This window comes from Orcinus orca, chromosome X (assembly GCF_937001465.1).
Source record: "Orcinus orca chromosome X, mOrcOrc1.1, whole genome shotgun sequence".
NCBI classification, from domain to species: Eukaryota; Metazoa; Chordata; class Mammalia; order Artiodactyla; family Delphinidae; genus Orcinus; species Orcinus orca.
The window spans coordinates 88,078,626-88,096,723 of record NC_064580.1 but is presented as its reverse complement, the minus strand read 5'-3'; the positions used below and the strand labels follow the sequence as shown (position 1 = coordinate 88,096,723).

General features: G+C 36.8%; 1 protein-coding gene across 14 annotated transcripts in view; it reads left to right on the top strand.

Annotated features, from left to right (window-relative positions):
* SYTL4 (synaptotagmin like 4) overlaps positions 1 to 18,098 on the top strand; it is a 196,502-nt gene that overhangs the window by 113,371 nt on the left and 65,033 nt on the right. For all 14 annotated transcript variants that reach the window (XM_049705104.1, XM_049705103.1, XM_049705102.1 and 11 more), the window contains 4 exons: positions 6,076 to 6,258; positions 6,507 to 6,722; positions 6,862 to 6,971; positions 7,224 to 7,326. In XM_049705104.1, coding sequence (XP_049561061.1) covers positions 6,149 to 6,258; positions 6,507 to 6,722; positions 6,862 to 6,971; positions 7,224 to 7,326 — 539 coding nt within the window. In that variant the 5' untranslated portion in view covers positions 6,076 to 6,148. The remainder of the gene's footprint in view (positions 1 to 6,075; positions 6,259 to 6,506; positions 6,723 to 6,861; positions 6,972 to 7,223; positions 7,327 to 18,098) is intronic.

Below are 18,098 nucleotides of genomic sequence, written 5' to 3'. Positions count from 1 at the left end.
TTTAGGCCCTTGCCCAAGGTCATATAACTAATAAATATTGCTGCTGTGTTGAACTGGTCTTCAGAATTTAAGATAATTTGAGAGAGCTCCCCTCACCCCTTCTTGAAAACTAGCTGTGTTAGTGTTGGTGTTAATGTTCATTTATTAATTATTATTATCTCTTAATCTACAAGATTAGGGTATAAAATGGATATATCCATTTGGATAAATAATTCTACACATGTTCACGTGTTCTACAATTATATCAAGATTATTGTGTTGTTCAAGTTGTCTGTATATATACTGTTTTTATCTGCTTGTGCTATCAGTAGACAGAGGTATATTAACCTCCCATTCTGATGGTAGATTTTTCAGTTCCCTCTTGCCTTTGTAAGTATTTGCATTAAAATATTATCCTGAGCAATAAATATATGTAATTTTCTAACTCAACAAACCATCTTTTCTAAAATATCTTCTTGTGGGCATGAGGGCCCCACAAGGATGCTATATTAAGACATTTCATTCGAGTCTTGACACCCCACGACTAACATGGAACAAATTGTCCATCAGAGCTTGGGTTCGGACATTCATGTTATCTGAGCTGTGATCTTCTCAGTAGATAATCCTTACCCTTTTGACTATATACCTCTGACTGAATTTCAGTGAAGGGCCTTAACGAGTTTTCTTGGGCTTTGGTTTTGCCATTAAATCCTAGTGCTGTATCCGTCAATTGGGAGAATATGAAAAGTGACAGGTTTTCTAACCACAAATCTGTCTGGTTTTCTTATTTGTGCCCCTATTATTTTTCTGAGTTACATTTTTCAAAACGTGATGTGCCATTTACCATAAAAATATATCACTTAACTCATTGCGTATAAAAGAAGTGTTTCTATCCCATGTTTTCCTTTTTGAATTTCTAGAAAACATTCTACCGTATGGTATGGGCATGGTGGTGGTGGTGGTGAGGCAGGCAGCAAGTTTCTTCTTTAAGATGTTAATGATAGATTTAGTACAATTATGAAGTTATGATTTCTTCTTTGGCATATGAGTTATTAAGAAGTATCTTTAAATTTCTAAAAGTATCAGGATTAAAAATTATCTTTTGTTATTGATTTCATATTTAATTTCCTTGAGGTCAGAGACCATGGTCTGTATGAGAATGGTTTCTTTGAAATTTACTGAGACTTGCATTATAACCTAGTACATGGTCATTTGGTGGTGGGGGGTTGGTAAATGTTCCATATGTGCTTAAAATGAATATGATTTCCAATTGGATATAGAATTCTACATATGGCCATTAAATCAAGCTTATTTTGTTCAACTTGTCTATATACTTAGTAATATTTTATCTGCTTGTACTTTTTTTTTTGCTTTTACTATTAATAATTGAAAGAAGTATGTTAATCTCCCCCCCTTTTTTTTTTAACAAATTCTAGACTATTTTATTTGTTGACTACAGTTATCGGTATAGTGCTAGATAATTTACATAGATTACATCATTTTTTTTCCTTTTTTAATTAAAGTATAGTTAATGTACAATATTATGTAAGTTACAGGTGTACACTATAATGATTCACAATTATTAAAGGTTACATTTATAGTTATTGTGAAATATTAGCTATATTCCCTGTGTTGTATCCTTGTAGCTTATTTTATATAATCTCCCATTTTGATGGTCCATTTTTCAATTTCTCTCTCTAGTTGTAATAATCTTCCTTTATATATTTGGAGGTGTTTTATTAGTGCCTATTAATAAAACATACTAGGTTTTTTTACTCTATGTAGTGGTCTTATCTTTTATATAATGCTTCTTTTATTTTGAAGTTTTATTTTTTAGATATTAATATAACTACCTCAACTTTATTTAGGTTTACATTTATCTGGTATATTTTTTCCATCTTTTTTACTTTCAGTCCTTCCTGATCTTTATGTTATAGATGTGTCCCTCATGAAATGGCATATACCTGGATTCTTAAATTTTATATAGTCTGTTAACCTCTGTATTTAAAAGGATGAGTTTTACTCATATATTTTTTGTTTGTTGAGATGTTGGAGCTTGTTTTTACCATCTTATGTTTTGCTTTCTATTTGTTTCAGTTTTTCTATGCTTTTTCTCCTTGCCTTAAAAATTTTTTTTCTTATTCTGTTTTATTTTCCCCACTACTGACTCTGCAAGATTGCATCTCAAGTGAGCTGGCTAGTAACAGGGTTAACATTGGAAATAGCAACCTATGGTCCAAGGTGGGGTTGGGGGTGGGATGTGGCTTTTCTAAAAGGAGTCACATTGGCAAGTGATGGGGGAGAGGAGGCAGGGAGCTGATGGAGGTCATGGCTGATGGATTCTAAAAACGTTTTTTTTTTTTTTTACAAGGGTGAAACAAGAATGTCTGATGGGAACTAGGGGAAAGGGAAGAGGGGATGTGAGATGAATGAAGGCTTAAAATAGAACCTGAAAGGACTAGGTAAGGGAACTGAACTAAAGGCATGTAAAAAGACTTATGGGTAACAGTGAGGGTCCAGCTGAGATTGTAGACCAGGAATTATGTAGGACCTGGGTATAGGAGCAGAAAAGGCAGACTACTATAGCATTGGTACAGGTTTGGAATTTTGATGGACAGTTGCTGCAGAGAGATGAAGGTGCATGAATATGGAAGATATTGGTGAGAGTGGTTCAAATGTTGAGCCATCTGGAGTCCAGGATGGGTAGGGAAGGAATATAGATCAACAGGAGGCAAGTAGACCAAGAGAAAATGGAGGGTGGGCTCAAGAGACTGTGGTCTTGATGAGGTTGAAGAACAGGTGTAGTGGGAGTAAGCTGTAATTGAAAAGTAGGGATTTTTGAATTTAAGATTCCAGAGGGGGGCAATTCTGGTTGGTCAAGTCCATGAGTGAAAAATAAAGGGAAGATGTATAGTATTAGCAGTTCCATTTTGTTATGGTGCTGTCTTTGTTTCCTCAATGATGCTGTTACTTCCTTGGCTTTTACTATTACTTGGTCTCATTATTGTGCCAATGTGCTTGTCTCATCACAGAACTCTGCTGCCTCTCCACAAACATCAATTTTCTAATAAATCTGGTTTTGCTCTCATTTCCAGTATGCCTGTGCCATTCTTGGTCTTTAATTGACAGACAATTGGTGATACCTATTTTATCTAGGAGCCGCTGATTTTTTGCCAGTTCTTCAGCCATAATCACACATATGGGAATTCATTTCCACAATGCTTTTGATTGCTCTGTTCAATATTTTATAATTGCTTATTTTATAATTGCTTTGGCCGTGATCCTGCCTGGACAGAGCCAATAGAGCACTAGCTCTAGAATCTGATTGCCTGGGCTTGAATCCCAGCAACTGCAATTACTTTCTGTTTATTCTTGGGCAAGTTAACCTAACCTCTCCTGAGTCCTCATCTATAAAATGTGGATAATAATAGTACTCATTCTTGGGGTTGTTGTGAGGATTAAATTAGTTAATATATGTAAAGTACTTGTTGCCTGGCATGTAATAAATTCTCAATAAACGGAACTGTTGGGGTGATGATGATAGTGACGATGATCAACAGTAGTGGTGGCATATGCAACACAATGTGCCAAATACAGTGTTAAGTGCTGGGCCAGATACATAGAAGAATATTGAAAAAGTCCTTGTTCTCATGGAGAGTATATATTCTCCTCAGGGATAAGAATTAAGAATATTTCCTCAAGACTACCTAAGAAAGGGCCTATGAAAGAGGCTTAGCATCTTATAGTTCAATAAAGACCAAGAAATAGTGAAGTCAAGAAAATATTGAGATTTCTGGAACCTGTGTCACTTTGCTGTGTTGTTTATACTCTCTATTGTATTGTCGGTAATTAGTTTTAAAAAGTGACAAGTGCTTGTTGTGTAGTTTCAAGGGAGAGCAGAGAAGGTAAGTATGATCCTCATTTCATTTCTCATGCTCTGTCCATCCTGGGCTGTTTGACTCTCATGACAACCAAATCTATATTTTCAGATGCAGTCTCTCTTCCTGAGGTACAGTTTTATGCCTCCAATTACTTCCAGAACCTAATTATCTGGATATCCAGTATGCAGCACAAACTCAATATGACTGAAATGAAACTTCTTGCCTTATTTCCACACCTGTTTCTTCTCTTACAGCCCTTATCACTGTCAGGACTGTTACTAGTCAGTTGTTTAACCTTGACATACACAGTAGGCATCTTTGCCTTCACCTTCTTCATCCTCTCCACTCAATCAGTCACTCCATTCTGTCAGTTCTACTTCTCAAACCTATTCTGTGTTCTTTTTTCTTCCTGTTCTGGTTTAGGCCTGCCCTGCAGCAGATTCAGTGAGTACGTGTACTCCAAACTTGTGTTCCAAACATTGTGATGGGACCTTTAACACACATTATTTAATTTTCTTGACAAGCTTGAGAGGTAGGTCATTTCGTAGATGAGAAACCAGAGGATGACAGAAATACAGTGACTCTGCCTAATTGGTTAGAAGCATAGTTAAGTAAACCTAGATTGTCTTTTTGTCTGGATTATTATAATAATCCCCCTGTCTCCTTTGAATTTTTTTCTTTTTTGAAATTTAAAAGACATGTTTGTAAAAAAAAAATCAGAACTATGTAAAGTAAAAAGTAAAAGTTGCCCCCTTGCAGTTCTGCTTCCCAAGAGAAACCAATAATAATGGGTTTTGTTCTAGACCTTTTTCTTTGCATATACAAATGTATAGATAAATACTTTACCAAAGAGATCATTCAAGTGCAGTCCTGAAATGACTTTTTTTCCCACTCAGGAACATATTTTCATACAGATCTACCACATTTTTAAAATGGATACATAGTATGCTATCATATGGAAGTATTGTTTTGTTTAATGATTTCTCTGTTAAAGAACTTCTTTTTGCTCTTACAAATAATATTGCAGTAACTTTCTTGTACGTATACCTTGCATACACATTTATGTGAATATTTCTATTGGGTAGGTTCTTAGATGTGGTATTGCTTGCCTAAGGAGTATGCATATTTTACAATGTGTTACTAACTACTTCAATTTTTCTTTTGAATCAGTCTTCCATACTATAGCTGGAGCGATCTTTGTAAAACAAATTTGAGTATGTCATTTCCCAATATCAAAAACAAAGCAACAACAAAGATGTTCAATGGATTTCTGTTGTCTATGTCATCAGTTTTTAAATTCTTAATTTTTAAGAGTATTTGAGAGCTACATAATCTGGTTCCAACCTGTATTTCCTACCGTTCTCCCCAACCAACAAACATATACTCTGTTCTATAAGGTAAAATCCACCTGCTCTGTAAAACCTTCCACATGTATAGTTCTCTCTCTTCCCTCTCTAGGCAAGATAGAACTAGTTACTCCCTTCTGTAAGTTCCCATAACAATTTATTATCCCTTTAATAGCACTTAGTACACTGTGCTATGTATCTGTCTCCCCCTACTACTCTGTGACCTTCTTAAAGACAAGAACTGTGCCTTACTCATCTCTGTATCCCCAGCATGTTGCCCAATACCTGTGATTGAGTTCTCAACAAATGTGCGTGAAATAGGTGAAGATATTCTTGAGGTAGTGTTAGCAATAAGGACTTTGGGAGATAGAGTAGGTGACAGCAGTTTTGAAGTGTAGCAGAAAGCTGACTGCATCCTGGGAACATGGATGCTGGTCAGGAAAGGGGAAATGGGTTTCAACTGGCAGAGGTCCCTGTGTGGTTTTCTCCACTACAGAGACCAGCTGTCTGATTATTTGGCTTAATAGACTTGTTACTTGAGAACATTAAAACAATTGAAAATTGGATGATTGAGGAGACACTTTGGTGGAGGGGGAATTTGACTCAGCTGTTCTGTGCTCTTTCCAGACTTATGTTGAAAGACCCAACCCTTTGGCAGAGTCATGAATAAGTGTTTCTTCTTGAAAAATCAAAGCCTCTTCATTTTCAGGGTAGGATTCACCTGGGAGTAGGAATGGTAAATTGGTCACATACTTCTATGTTATCTCTAGCCTGGCTCAAGGGGGAGGTAGCCCACCGAAAGGCTCTAGGGCTGTGGGCCTCTTCTGGAGTAAATTACCTGTGCGAAATTAGTTCTTATCTTATTTCAGGTAACTCTGGGGTAGCTCTCCTGGACTGGTAGCTTTGAAGAAAGAAGAGTAGAAGGAAAAACTAGAATAAGTCATGTCGGAGATACTTGACCTCTCTTTTCTGTCTGAGGTGGAAAGGGATTTGATCCTCAGTGTTCTACAACGAGATGAGGAGCTCCGAAAAGCAGATGAGAAAAGGATTAGGTAAGAGTCCCAGAAAAATCATGGGTTCCCAGGCCTTTAACCAATGATACCTGGACTTTTCCTTATACTTCTCATCTGACTTTCAGAGGAACTTGTGTATGAGGTTTACAACTCCTCAGTGGGTCAGGTTGGGTTCTGAGGTTGCTTCCACAGAACCAAATAGTCTTACTGTCTCTACCCCTCAACCCCTCTCCATCCAGCCTATGCAGATTTCAAATCACTTGTGTTTCTCTTTTGGGTCTTGGCAGACGACTGAAGAATGAGTTACTGGAGATAAAAAGGAAAGGGGCCAAAAGGGGCAGCCAACACTATAGTGATCGGACCTGTGCCCGGTGCCAGGAGAGCCTGGGCCGTTTGACTCCCAAGACCAACACTTGTCGGGGTTGTAATCACCTGGTGTGTCGGGACTGCCGTATCCAGGAAAGCAATGGTACTTGGAGATGCAAGGTGTGCGCCAAGGAAATGTGAGTGTTAACTTATGGCTGAGTAGAGATAAGAAATGGGGCCCCAGTTGTGGTTAGAATTTCTCCCCTCATCCTTTGTTGGTTGAATGTCAAGGGCATTTTTTTAATCCATATGTCATTTTCTTTTATTCCTTTGCAGAGAGCTGAAGAAGGCAACTGGAGACTGGTTTTATGACCAGAAAGTGAATCGCTTTGCTTACCGCACCGGCAGTGAGATAATCAGGATGTCCCTGTGCCACAAACCTGCAGGTACCGGACCTGTCGGGAAATGGTTCCTTGAGGTGCTTGACCCTCTGCTGTGGGTGATAGACCCTCTGCTGTGGGTGATAGACCCTCTGCTGTGGAATCTTAGTGTATTCTTATTGGTGGTGTCTTCACTCCATGAGCTCAGCCTGTTTGTAGGGAACATGAAGATTGTGTTGATCCTTTCTGCAAGCATGCTGTGTTTCCGTTGCCCCCCCTCATCACCACCCCTCTGCCATGCTTTTGTTTGTCTTGAAGTGAATAAAAGAGAGACAATGGGACAGTCCCTCCTTCATCAGTCACAGATGGGCAATATCTGGCCAGGAAGAAAGATCATTCAGGAGCAACAGAAGGAACCCAGGTAAGAACCAGCAATCATTTAAAGAACTGCTACACATTCCTTTAATTCTTTTATTTTTTTACTTCTATTTGTAAAATAATAGATGCTCATTGTAGGCAACTTTGGAAAGTACAGAAAAGAATAAAGAAGGAAGAAAAAAAAAAACTTCCTAATCCTGCAACCCACATATAAACATTAACATTTTGGTATATTTACTTTGTGCTTTATAAGAACAATTTGAAGACAAATACAGATAACACATACTCATTATTAAACATTTAACCAGTATAGGAAACAATAAAGAAATCAACAAATCACCCAAATTCTTACTACCCCAGTATTCATATTATGTGAAAATTATTTCAGATATCTTTTGTGCATATATGTAGATAGAGGGATGGGTGGATGGATAGACTGAAAAGCCTTTATAATATTGGGTCATAATATAGTAAATTAAAAGCTTTGTTTAATTTTACTTGAATTTGACAGAATAAAACACTGAAATAAAATACAGGAATTGCTAATCTTCAGACGAATGTTTCTTTACCATAAAAGATATTAGTCATTAATATCCATTTAAGCTTAAGAAAAAATATGAAAACCATTGAGCAGTTAGTCATTTTTTTGTAGTGTCTTTTTGGTAACAGCCTTATCAAGCTATAATTCATACACCATATAATTCACCTATTAATAGTGTACAATGCAATGGTTTTTAGTATATACACAGAACGGTGCAACCATCACCTCAATTGATTTTAGAACTTTTTGTCACATTAAAACGAAACCCTGTACCCTTTAGCTATCAGTGACTCCCCAACCTCCATATCTTTCCCATCCCTAAACAGTCACTGATCTACTTTTAATTTCTATATATTTGCCTATTTTGGACATTTTATTTAAATAGAATCATACAATATGTGGTCCTTTGTGACTGTCTTGTCTCACTTAACATAATGTTTTCAGGGTTCATCCATGTTGAAGCATGTATCAGTACTTCATTTCTTTTTATTGCCCCCATTTGTTTATCCATTCATCTGTTGATGGACGTTTGGATTGTTTCCACTTTTTAGACTAATGCTATTATGAACATTTGTATTGAGTTTTTGTGTGGACATATGTTTTCATTTCTCTTAGAAAGATACCTAGGCGTGGAGTTGCTGGGTCAAATGATCATTTAGTCATTTTGTAAATCTACCTTTTTCAATATTAAACATTATCAGTGGACTCTACTATGAAGAAGGAGGAGGAGATTAGCTTGCTTACACTTCCTCCTAACACTTTCCCCTACTCCCACTTTTTATTAATCAAGTTATTTTTACTTTGTCAGGGCTTACAACATTTACATTCTGTTATGCAATCATAAATCATCTGCTTGTTTTATCTGTTTGTTTACTTTTAGTTCATATTTAAAAGGATCTTATGCTTACAACCAGGCTTTGGCCCATGGTTCATCTATATTTCTGAATCCTTTACTTTGACTTCTTTTTATTTTTTTTATTTTTTATTTTTTTGCCGTACGCGGGCCTCTCACTGTTGTGGCCTCTCCCATTGCGGAGCACAGGCTCCGGATGCGCAGGCTCAGCAGCCATGGCTCACGGGCCTAGCCGCTCCGCGGCATGTGGGATCTTCCCGGACCGGGGCATGAACCCGTGTCCCCTGCATCGGCAGGTGGACTCTCAACCACTGTGCCACCAGGGAAGCCCTGACTTATTTCTTGATTGTCAGGATTTTATCATTGAGGAGTTCCTTCAAGAATAGCTTGTAGGTGCTATGTTCATTTCACTCTTTCATGTTAAGAATGTCTGCCTAGTCCCTTTATGAATTTGAATGATATCTTGGCTGGATATTATATTCTTGGGTTACACTTTCTTTCCCTTAGAATATTGTAGACATTACTCCATTGTCTTCTGCCACTGAATGTAACTGAGGGAGTCTTAGGCCAGCTAGCCTTTTCTTTTTCTCCCTTGTAGGTAACACACTGTGTGTGTGTGTGTGTGTGTGTGTGTGTGGTGTGTGTGTGCATGCACACATACATGCACACATGTGTGTCTGAATATGCCTGAAAATTTCCTTTTATTTTTCTTGAAGTTTAGTAACTTAACAAGGATAGATCTCAATGGTGATCATCCTGTTTCATTTTTCCCTAATACACAGTGTACCCTTGATGAATTCTTTCTTCATTGATGGAAAATTTTTCTGCATTGTATCCTGTGAACTCTTTCTATTTCACTAGTTAAGTTCTCCACTTCAGGGACATTGGATTTCTTCATCTTCCATTTCTGTCCTTTTACTGTCAAATGCAAAAGAAAAATAGAAAGGTGAAAGCAATTAATCATAATAGCCCAACCCTTTCTTCTGTGCTATTACTTTGATTTTCAGCCATTTTCTTTTTTCCATTTCCTCCCTTCTTCCCTCCCCCCTTCCTTTTTGCTGTATCTAATTTACTGATTTGAATGAATGATCTTGTTTACATTTTAATTTATTCTTTGCTCTCAGTTTTCCTTTTTCTCTAATTTTGTTGTTTCATCATCTTGTATTGAGCTCTTGTGCCTTATCAAATCTATATTCTTATTAAGTTCCTGTGTAAGTCTAAAGCATTCACAAAAAAGCTACTTATTTTCCTATGATTATATTCTTCTCCACAATTCGTTCTTTGTTCATCATGCAAGTTCTTTCTATTTCTCCCCACCCCATGTCATATTTATGTATCTTCTAGACCACTTCTTTTCATTCCACTCATGTTTAACATGGGAGGTTCTGTCTGTATTTTTTGTTTGCTCTGATATAGTGTGTGAATTCTTCTTGACAGGCTTTTCATCTCAACTTGACACAATTTATCTCTTCTCCACACTCAATTATACTTTAGTTTAAGGATAGAAGTTACTTTCTACAAAATACCTGTACTCCAAAAACTATAAGACGCTGATGAAAGAAATTAAAGACCACACAAACATACTATGTTCTTCAATTGGAAGAATCAATATTGTTAAAATAACCATACTACCCAAGGCAATCTACAGATTCAATGCAGTCCCTATCAAATCACCAACGGTATTTTTCGTAGAACTGGAACAAGAAATTTTAAAATTTGTATGGAAACACAAAAGACCCTGAGTAGCCAAAACAATCTTGAGAAAGATGAATGGAGCTGGAGGAATCAAGTGCCCTGACTTCAGACTATACTACACAGCTACAGTAATCAAAATAGTATGGTACCAGCACAAAAACAGACACATAGATCAATGGAACAGGATAGAAAGCCCAGAAATAAACCCACACACTTATGGTCAATTAATCTATGACAAAAGAGTCAAGAATATACAATGGAGAAAAGACAGTCTCTTCAGTCAGTGGTGTGGGGAAAACTGGACAGTTACATGTAAAAGAGTGAAATTAGAACATTCTCTAACACCATATACAAAAATAAACTCAAAATGGATTAAAGACCTAACTATAAGACCAGATACTATACAACTCCTAGAGGAAGACATAGGCAGGACACTCTTTGATGTAAACCGCAGCAGTATTTTTTTGGACCTGTCTCCTAGAGTAATGGAAACAAAAGCAAAAATAAACAGATGGGACCTACTTAAACTTGAAAGCTTTTGCACAGCAAAGGAAATCATAAACAAAATGAAAAGACAACCTACAAAATGGGAGAAAATATTTGCAAATGATGTGACTGACAAGGGATTAATTTCCAAACTAAACAAACAGCTCATACAACTCAATATCAAAAAACCAAACAACCCAAACAAAAAATGGGCAGAAGACTTTTAATAGACATTTCTCCAAAGAAGACATACAGATGGCCAACAGGCACATGAAAAGATGCTCAGCATTGCTAATTACTAGAAAAAAACAAATCAAAATGATAATACGGTACCACCTCACACTGGTCAGAATGGCCATCATCAAAAAGTCTACAAATGATAAATGCTGGAGAGGGTGTGGATCAAAGAGAACCCTCCTACGCTGTTGGTGGGAATGTAAATTGGTGCAGCCACTATGCAAAATAGTATGGAGGTTCCTTAAAAAACTAAAAATGGAGTTGCCATATGATCCAACAATCCCACTCCTGGGCATATATATAGAAAAGACAAAAACTCTAATTTGAAAAGATACATGCACCCCGAGGTTCATAGCAGCACTATAGTCAAGACATGGAAGCAATTTAAGTGTCCATCAACAGATGAATGGACAAAGAAGATGTGGTACATATATACAATGGAATACTACTCAGCCATAAAAAGAAAGAGAATGCCATTTGGAGCAACATGGATGGACTTAGAGATTATCATACTAAGTGAAGTAAGTCAGACAGAGAAAGACAAATACCATATGATATCACTTATATATGGAATCTAGAATATGATACAAATAAACTTATTTACAAAACAGAAATAGACTTACAGACATAGAAAACAAATTTATGGTTACCAAAGGGGAAAGGGGTAGGGAGGGATAAACTGGGAATTTGGGATTAGCAGATATACACTACTATATATAAAACAGATAAACAACAAGGACCTACTGTATAGCACAGGGAACTATATTCAATATCTTGTAATAACCCATAATGGAAAAAAATCTGAAAAAGAATATATATATATGCATATAACTGTGAATCACTTTGCTATACACCTGAAACATTGTAAATCAACTATACTTCAATAAAAAGTAAATAAAATAAAATACAATACTTGGGGAAAAAAAGAAATTGCTTTCTATATACTTCTTTTCTGTAACCCGAGGGGAGGGGCAAAAGACAACTTGAGGATCCTGGGTTTCAGTCTCCTGAAATTCTCTTAAATGTCTGGACTCACTCAGTCCAGCTCTGGATGCATCCTCTAGTTCATACCAGTGACCCTGAAAGATGATGTCCCCCAGCAGGCTTGTCTGCCTCTGCTGGGGTCTCCCAGTGATACCTGGGGCTGCAAATCTTGAGGATTTTTGTTTTCCTTGTCTTACCCCAGGACTGCCTGCTCACTTAATCTGTACATCTCCACATTGGAAGTTTTGCTGAGCTAGATCTTTCTTCTGTTTTCTTAGCCATGACTTTTTCAACTTTATGACTTGAGTCTTTATTCCTTTCCTCATTTGGCTGCTGCTGCTGAATTTTTGACTTTTTATTTGTGTTTTTTTCCCCTAACTTTCTCTTGGCCAAAGAGAAATGACTTTATCATGTTTTATATGATTGATGAAAAGCAATATAGAAATATATCAAATGAGTCCCCAGTAACCTCACTTCCTCTGCCCCAGACAGTTCTTGTTACCAGTCATTAATAATTTTGATATATGGACTACCAGACTGTCTAAATGTACAAATATGGGTTGGATTTTTCAAGTTTTAATTTCTTTTTACAAAAGGATCGTACTGTATACATGTTAAGTGGAAAAATGAGACAGAATTTAAAAAACTCAACAATACAGATAATATGGAAAATGGGCAAAAGATTTGAACATTTTACCAAAGATAATATACAGATATCAAATAAACACATGAAAAGATGCTCAACATCATTAGTCATTAGGGAAATGCAAATTAAAATCATACGATGCTACTGTGTACCCACTAGAATGGCTAAAATTATAAAGACTGACTATAACAGTTTTTGTTAATTTAAATTTTTTATTGAAGTATAGTCAATTTACAGTCTTGTGCTAATTTCTGCTGTACAGCAAAGTGACTCAGTTATGCACATATATACATTCTTTTCAAATATTTTTTCCGTTATGAATTATCCCAGGAGATTGGATATAGTTCCCTGTGCTATACAGTAGGACCTTGTTGTTATCCATTCTAAAAGTAATAGTTTGCATCTATTAACCCCAAACTCCCTGTCCATCCCTCTCCCTCCTCCTATCCCCCTTGGCAACCACAAGTCTGTTCTCTATGTCTGTGAGTCTATTTCTGTTTTGTAGCTAGGTTCATTTGTACCATAGTTTAGATTCCACATATAAGTGGTATCATATGGTATTTATCTTTCTCTTTCTGACTTCACTTAGTAAGATAATCTCTAGTTGCATCTATGTTGCTGCAAATGGCATTATTTCATTCTTTTTTGTGGCTGAGTAGTATTCCATTGTATGTGTGTACCATGTCTTCTTTATCCATTCATCTGTCGATGGACATTTAGGTTGTTTCTATGTCTTGGTTATTGTGAATAGTGCTGCTTTGAACACAGGGTTGCATGTATCTTTTTGAATTATAGTTTTGTCCGGGTATATGCCCAGGAGTGGGATTGCTAGATCATATGGTAACTCTACTTGTAGTTTTCTGAGGAACATCCATACTGTTTTGCATAGTGGCTGTACCAATTTACATTCCCACCAACAGTGTAGGAGGATTCCCTTTTCTCCACACCCTCTCCATCATTTGTTACTTGTAGACTTTTTGATGATGGCCAGTATGAGGTGGTACCTCATTATAGTTTTGATTTGCATTTCTCTAATCAGTGATGTTGAGCATCTTTTCATGTGCCTGTTGGCCATCTCCATGTCTTCTTTGGAGAAATGTCTGTTAAAGTCTTCTGCCCATTTTTCAATTGGGTGGTTTGTTTTTTTGTTGTTGAGTTGTATGAGCTGTTTGTATATTTTGGAGATTAAGCCCTTGCTGGTTGCATCATTTGCAAATATTTTCTCCCATTCTGTAGGTTGTCTTTTTGTTTTGTTTATAGTTTCATTTGCTGTGCAAAAGCTTGTAAGTTTGATTAGGTCCCATTTGTTTATTTTTGTTTTTATGTCTATTGCCTTGGGAGACTGACCTAAGAAAATATTACTACAGTTTATGTCTGAGAATGTTTTGCTTAGGTTCTCTTCTAGTTTTATGGTGTCATGTCTTATATTTAAGTCTTTAAACCATTTTGAGTTTATTTTTGTGCATGGTGTGAAGGTGTGTTCTAATGTCATTGATTTATATGTAGCTGTCCAACTTTCCCAGCATGACTTGCTAAAGAGACTGTCTTTTTACTGTTTTAGATTCTTGCCTCCTTTGTCAAAGATTGACTGTAGGTGTGTAGGTTTATTTCTTGGCTGTCTATTCTGTTCCATTGATCCATATGTCTCTTTTTGTACCAATACCACACTGTTTTGATTACTGTAGCTTTGTAGTATTTTATGAAGTCTGTGAGAGTTATGTCACCTGCAGACAGGTGTTTTTTTTCCCTCAGAATTACTTTGGCAGTTCTGGGCCTTTTATGGTTCCATGTAAATTTTTGGATTATTTGTTCTAGTTCTGTGAAAAATGTCATGGGTAATTTGATTTGCATTAAATCTGTAGATTGCTTTGGGTAGTATTTCCATTTCAAGAATATTAAATCTTCCAATCCAGGAGCATGGGGTATCTTTCTATTGCTTTGAATCCTCTTTAATTTCCTTTATTAATGTTTTATAGTTCTCAGCATATAAGTCTTTCATCTCCTTGGTCAGGTTTATTCGTAGGTATTTTATTTTGGTGCAATTCTAGAAGGTATTTTTTTTACATTCTCTTTCTGATATTTCATTGTCATTGTAAAGATGCAATTGATTCTGGGTGTCAATCTTGTATCCTGCTACTTTGCTGAACTCATTTATTAGATCTAATAGTTTTTGTGTGGAGTCCTTAGGGTTTTCTATGTATAGTATCATGTCATCTGCATATAGTGTCAATTTTTCCTCTTCCCTTCCAATATGGATACCTTTTATCTCTTTTTCTTGTCTGTGGCTAGGACTTCCAATACTATGTTGAATAGAGGAGGTGAGAGTGGGCATACTTGTCTTGTTCCAGAGTTGAGCACGAAGGCTTTCAGCTTCTCACCATTGACTATTACAATGGCTGTGGGATTGTCATAAATGGCTCTCATTACGTTGAGATATGTTCCCTCTATACCCATTTTGGTAAGAGTTTTTATCATCAATGGATGTTGAATTTTGGCTTTTTCTGCATCTACTGAGAGGATCATGTGGTTTTTGACTTTTCTTTTTTTTATGCAGTGTATTAAATTGATTGTTTTGCGTATGTTGAACCATCCTTGTGAACTTGGGATGAATCCCACTGGTCGTGGTGTATGATATTTTTTAATGTATAGTTGGATTCGGTTTGCTAATATTTTGTTGAGAAGTTTTGCATCTATATTCATCAAAGGTATTGGCCTATAATTTTCTTTTTTTCATGGTATCTTTGTCTGATTTTGGTATCAGAGTGATGGTGGCTTCACAGAATGTCTTTGGGAGTGATCCCTTCTCTTCAGTCTTTTGGAAGAGTTTGAGAAGAATCAGTATAAGTTCTTCTTTGTGTGTTGGCTAGAATTCGCTTGTGAAGCCATCTGGTTCTAGACTTTTGTTTGTAGGGAGGTTTTTTTTAACATCTTTATTGGAGTATAATTGCTTTACAATGGTGTGTTAGTTTCTGCTTTATAACAAAGTGAATCAGCTATACATATACATATATCCCAATATCTCCTCCCTCTTGCGTCTCCCTCCCACTCTCCCTATCCCACCCCTCTAGGTGGTCACAAAGCACGGAGCTGATCTCCCTGTGCTATGCAGCTGCTTCCCACTAGTTATTGGTTTTACATTTGGTAGTGTATATATGTCCATGCCACCCTATCACTTTGTCCCAGCTTACCCTTCCCACTCCCCATGTCCTCAAGTCCATTCTCTACATCTGTGTCTTTATTCCTGTCCTGCCCCTAGGATCTTCAGAAGCATTTTTTTTTTAGATCCCCTATATATGTGTTAGCATACAGTATTTGTTTTTCTCTTTCTGACTTACTTCACTCTGTATGACAGACTCTAGGTCCATCCACCTCACTACAAATAACTCAACTTCATTTCTTTTTATGGCTGAGTAATATTCCATTGTATATATGTGCCACATCTTCTTTATCCATTCATCTGTCGATGGACACTTATGTTGCTTCCATGTCCTGGCTATTGTAAATAGAATTGCAATGAACATTGTGATACATGACTCTTTTTGAATTATGGTTTTCTTGGGGTATATGTCAAATAGTGGGATTGCTGGGTCATATGGTACTTCTATTTTTAGTTTTTTAAGGAACCTCCACACTGTTCTCCATAGTGGCTGTATCAATTTACATTCCTACCAGCAGTGCAAGAGAGTTCCCTTTTCTCCACACCCTCTCCAGAATTTATTGTTTGTAGATTGTTTTATGATGGCCATTGTGACTGGTGTGAGGTGATACCTCATTGTAGTTTTGATTTGCATTTCTCTAATGATTAGTGATGTTGAGTATTCTTTCATGTGGTATGTTGGCAATCTGTATATCTTCTTTGGAGAAATGTCTGTTTAGGTCTTCTGCCCATTTTTGGATTGGGTTGTTTGTTTTTTTGATATTGAGTTGCATGAGCTACTTGTAAGTTTTGGAGATTAATCCTTTGTCAGTTGCTTCATTTGAAAATATTTTCTCCCATCTGAGGGTTGCCTTTTCATCTTGTTTATGGTTTCCTTTACTGTGCAAAAGCTTTTAAGTTTCATTAGGTCCCATTTGTTTATTTTTGTTTTTCTCTAGGAAGTGGGTCAAAAAGGATCTTGCTGTGACTTATGTCATAGAGTGTTCTGCCTGTGTTTTCCTCTAAGAGTTTCATAGTGTCTGGCCTTACATTAAGGCCTTTAATTGATTTTTTTTTTTTTTGCGGTACGTGGGCCTCTCACTGTTGTGGCCTCTCCCATTACGGAGCACAGGCTCCGGACGCACAGGCACAGTGGCCATGGCTCACGGGCCCAGCCGCTCCACGGCATGTGGGATCTTCCTGGACCTGGGCACGAACCTATGTCACCTGCATCGGCAGGCAGACTCTTAACCATTGCACCACTAGGGAAGCCCGGTCTTTAATTGATTTTGAGTTTATTTTTATGTATGGTGTTAGGGAGTGTTCTAATTTCATTCTTTTACTTGTAGCTGTCCAGTTTTCCCAGCATCACTTATTGAAGAGGCTGTCTTTTCTCCATTGTATATTCCTGCCTCCTTTATTAAAGATAAGGTGACCATATGTGCGTGGGTTTATCTCTGGGCTTTCTATCCTGTTCCATTGATCTATATTTCTCTTTTTGTGCCAGTACCATACTGTCTTGATTACTGTAGCTTTGTAGTATAGTCCGAAGTCAGGGAGCCTGATTCCTCCAGCTCCATTTTTCTTTCTCAAGATTGCTTTGGCTATTCGCGGTCTTTTGTGTTTCTATACAAATTGTGAAAACTCTTGTTCTAGTTCTATGAAAAATGCCATTGGTAGTTTTATAGGGATTTCATTGAATCTTTAGATTAGTTTCGGTAGTATACTCATTTTCACAGTGTTGATTCTTCCAGTCCAAGAACATGGTATATCACCCCATCTGTTTGTGTCATCTTTAATTTCTTTGATCAGTGTCTTAATAGTTTTCTGCATACAGATCTTTTGTCTCCTTAGGTAGGTTTATTCCTAGGCATTTTATTCTTTTTGTTGCAGTGGTAAATGGGAGTGTTTCCTTAATTTCTCTATCAGATTATTTATCATTAGTGTATAGGAATGCAAGAGATTTATGTGCATTAATTTTGTATCCTGCTACTTTACCAAATTCATTGATTAGCTCTAGTAGTTTTCTGGTAGCATCTTCAGGATTCCATGTATACTATCATATCATCTGAAAACAGTGACAGCTTTACTTCTTCTTTTCTGATTTGGACTCCTTTTCATTCTTTTTCTTCTCTGATTCCTGTGGCTAAAACTTCCAAAACTATGTTGAATAATAGTGGTGAGAGTGGACAACCTTGTCTTGTTCCTGATCTTAGAGGAAATGGTTTCAGTTTTTC